This window comes from Orbicella faveolata, unplaced genomic scaffold, assembly GCF_042242905.1.
Source record: "Orbicella faveolata isolate gen_17 unplaced genomic scaffold, um_ofav_v1 contig_1, whole genome shotgun sequence".
Classification (NCBI taxonomy): Eukaryota; Metazoa; Cnidaria; class Anthozoa; order Scleractinia; family Merulinidae; genus Orbicella; species Orbicella faveolata.
In genome coordinates, this window is record NW_028301536.1 from 26,340,010 (window position 1) to 26,343,646 (window position 3,637).

At 38.7% G+C, this 3,637-nt stretch overlaps 1 protein-coding gene across 1 annotated transcript in view; it reads right to left on the bottom strand.

Annotated features, from left to right (window-relative positions):
* The window catches only part of LOC110043628 (ADP-ribose glycohydrolase OARD1-like), a 6,807-nt gene extending 3,479 nt beyond the window's left edge, over positions 1–3,328 (bottom strand). The window contains exons 1-4 of the mRNA XM_020749105.2: positions 3,244–3,328; positions 2,384–2,462; positions 1,410–1,590; positions 188–246 (exon numbers count right to left, since the gene is read on the bottom strand). Coding sequence (XP_020604764.2) covers positions 188–246; positions 1,410–1,590; positions 2,384–2,462; positions 3,244–3,263 — 339 coding nt within the window. The 5' untranslated portion in view covers positions 3,264–3,328. The remainder of the gene's footprint in view (positions 1–187; positions 247–1,409; positions 1,591–2,383; positions 2,463–3,243) is intronic.
* Between the last annotated feature and the right edge of the window lie 309 nt (positions 3,329–3,637).

The following is a 3,637-nucleotide window of genomic DNA, read 5'->3' on the forward strand; positions in this document are numbered from 1 at the left end:
TTACTAACCTCGTCTTCTCAGTCTGTACTGTGAGTTACAGATCCTTGTCTTTCCCCTTCGGTTTATGACCCACTTTGCGCTTGGGCCATAAATTGAAGGGGAAAAAACTCAGTCTGTAACTTACAATACGGATCTCGAACTCGGTTAGTATGAGGTATATAACTACATTAATTTTAACTCAGCTTACCAAGTAGTAAACATATCTTTTCCCTCTTTCCAGAACTGCCACACCTCCTTGTTTTTGTGCTGAATGATAAAATTGAGTAAAATTGATTTAATTTCATAAAAAAGGTCTGTTTTGATATCCTGAATAATGGGATAATGTGTACTACACACATCCATGGTTGAGTGTTGATCGATACTCTCAATCGATACCCGCGATCGACACTCGATCGATACTTGATTGACACTCCATCAACACATCAGTTGACTCTCGATCGACACTTGAACGACATCTAGGTGGACAGTTGGTCAACAGTCGACTAATTTTTGATTGATGCATCTGAGTTAGTCGACACTCAGCTGACTATTGACTGACTGTTGATCAAGTGTTGATCGAGTATCGGTCGCTATTTTGATTGAGGATAACGATCAAGGGTATCAATCGACACTGGACCACAGATGCCTTTAGTACTTATGATCTGAATAATGATGTCTGAAGTGAACATGACAGACATCAGGGTTGTCTGAAATGTCAGTTAGAGATGCCTAATAAAAACAATTCTAGGCTAAATTCAGGGCTATTTTTTAATTCAAATATGTCCTTAGGCCACAGTAGCTCAATTTCTGCCACTCTTATAAGTCTGGTCTACATTCCTCCTTCAAGGGAGGAGCACAGGCTATTTTCCCAAAACAGCAGCTGGTAATCGAGCCAGTGACATGTCCCAAGACAGAAAAGATCAACGTGCTAACTACAAAGGACAATTAGGGGATAAAAATATACTAAGAAAAACATCCGCCTCATTTCTGGAGAGTGGAGTTGCCATGTAGTTTAAAAGTGCTTGTGCTTTGCTCCAGTTACTAGTATACTAAGATGAAGTGACTGAATTCAAATGGGATTTTAGTCTGAACTGCCTTAGTGGAGAGGTAACAGCTTAGTGTCTTGCCTTACTTAGAGCATAACACACTGACTCCAGTCAATACAGAATCTAGAGTCCAACACATTAAGGCCACTGCCCCTAAGTGTACAATTCTACCATTTTGTACAAGGAAGAAGCAGCATATAAATTGAATGGATCACGTCCAGATAGTAACCCAGTCAAATTAACAAAGGTTTCTCCTTTGGTATTTCATTTTGGAACATGACTGTGCTCTAACTGTCACTAGTGGATTAATAAAACATGTTTCCATAGGACTGATACAGTAATCATAAAAATTATATAAATTATTAACTTTATAATTGTTGTTACCTTGAGTTAAGATCTCATCCACTCCTCCAAATTTTTTCTTAAAGAGTACAGCTATCCCCTTACCCATTCTGGCATCAGCACTTATGCAGTGAGCAAGAGATTCACTGTCATGACATGAAAACAAGTCACCCTGCACTTCACACAGCTTGTGTGATGGCCTGGAATCATCTGACTGAGCACGCTACAAGGAGAAGAATGCAACCTTAAAATCAATAAATTTCCTGGATCATGTGTACTAAAGCTAAAGCACATCTGCAGTCGAGTGTCAATCAATACTCTGGATCAATACCCTTGATTGACATCTTGATTGATACTTGATTGACATCTAGATCAATACTCGGTTGACACTGAATCGCTACTTGTTCAACAGTTGGTTGAGTCAGTTGGATGTCGACTGACTCATGCGTCAATCAAAAATTAGTAGACTCTCGACCAACTGTCGACTGAGATGTTGATGGAGTGTCAACTGAGGTGTTGATGGAGTGGCGATATTAAAATTAGTTGACTCTCGACCAACTGTCAACTGAGAAGTTGATGGAGTGTTGCTGGAGTGTCAACTGAGGTGTTGATGGAGTGTTGATAGAGTATCGAGGGTTGATCAAGGGTATCAATAGAGGGTATCAGTTGGCACTCAACTGTGAATGCCTTTAGTACACATGATTTAATTTCCTTAATTGAAATGACTATCCTATTGGCACTTTGGATGCTACAGCCCAGAGAAAGAAAATAACCTGTTGGATTCTCAATATCCCGTTATGAGATTGCTGATACTTTCTCAAAAGCAGAAAACAGCAGCTACATGTGCCAGTATTTATTTCATATGTATAGTTTATAAATATATTTACAATAGTTTGATCAGTATTGTAAATGTGTATAGATCAGGTAAAAAATACCATGAACACTGTAGTTTACACACCAAAAATAAAATTTAAAAGACCCCATAAATTTGGGGCCACAGTAGTAGATAATTGTACCTCATGTTTGTGACTTTTCTTCCCCTTCGATGCTCCTTCAGTGAGACTACTGTCATCACTGGATGCCAGTTTGTGCTTTCTGTCAAAACAATTAAAAATACAACTGAGTGGGACTAAAACTAAGGAATGCAGGAGGGAATAGAGGGTGGAAAGCTAGAAAGATGGACAAATGGAATATTATAAAAACTGAATGAATGAAGAAGGAAGATGAGATGAATGAAAAGAAAATTTCCTAAAGTACCTGGTTTCCCATAAATTTTGGCCTATTTTTCCAGGCATTTTTTTGTTCAGTCCACCATTTTTTGGACTCAAAAAGCCTGCCAACCACCCACAGCTCAAAAAGAAGTACAGAGATAAAACTTGCGATCTCTCTGATTTCATTGCGTTTTGGTTGGCATGTCTGTGACTCACCACTGAATGACTAAACGAATTGATGAACTTTATGAATGAATGGACCAATAAATGAATGAATGGACGATAATTAGTAAAATAAATAAAATAAATAACTAAATAAATAAATCACTTTATTTAAGTGTCGAAGTGTTAAGCACGGCTGTACTAATTGTGGACACTGAAATAAGCAAACAAATTTTGTAAATTAAACAGAAACTAAAAGTTGTGGCACAGTGTGTTTTAAAGAACTAGCTGTTAGTTTAACCTTTAAATAACTTTGTGGCATTTCATCTGGGTGGATGCCCGTCATTGGGACCTTTTTGATTATGACGGGTTTAGCGTGTAAAAAACCGTGAACAAATGATATAAGATTAAGCTTTAAGCCAACTGCAATTAGCGGAAGCTACACAACCTTGCATCCCGCTTCTACTTTTGACTCATCCTCGTACATAAATTAACTTGCTTACCTAACTACGTGTCTGTCCATGAACTTTTGAAGGAAGCGGGAAGGTCATTTGAAAGATCAGAATGGTACGGTAGGGCAGGGGTTTGGGCGGGAGAGGGGTGGGGACACATTAATTTTTTTATTTAAAGGCAGCTAAAAAGCTGATGTGGAACACTTTCGATTCTGTTTAGTGGACATTCAAAATCATCCAGTATTGAAATTGAAGTCTTCAGTTTATCACGCAAATAGACCATGTTATAGACCACAAGAAAGTATGAAAGCTGACTTTTCTTCATTCTACAATTCCTGAAACCTCCCAGGGCTCGATTTCCGCCGCTCTCTCGTGTACAGCGGCTGGTAATCGAGCCTAAAACGTCCCTTGAAGGACCCCTTGAAGACCCTTGTCTGGGCTCCAT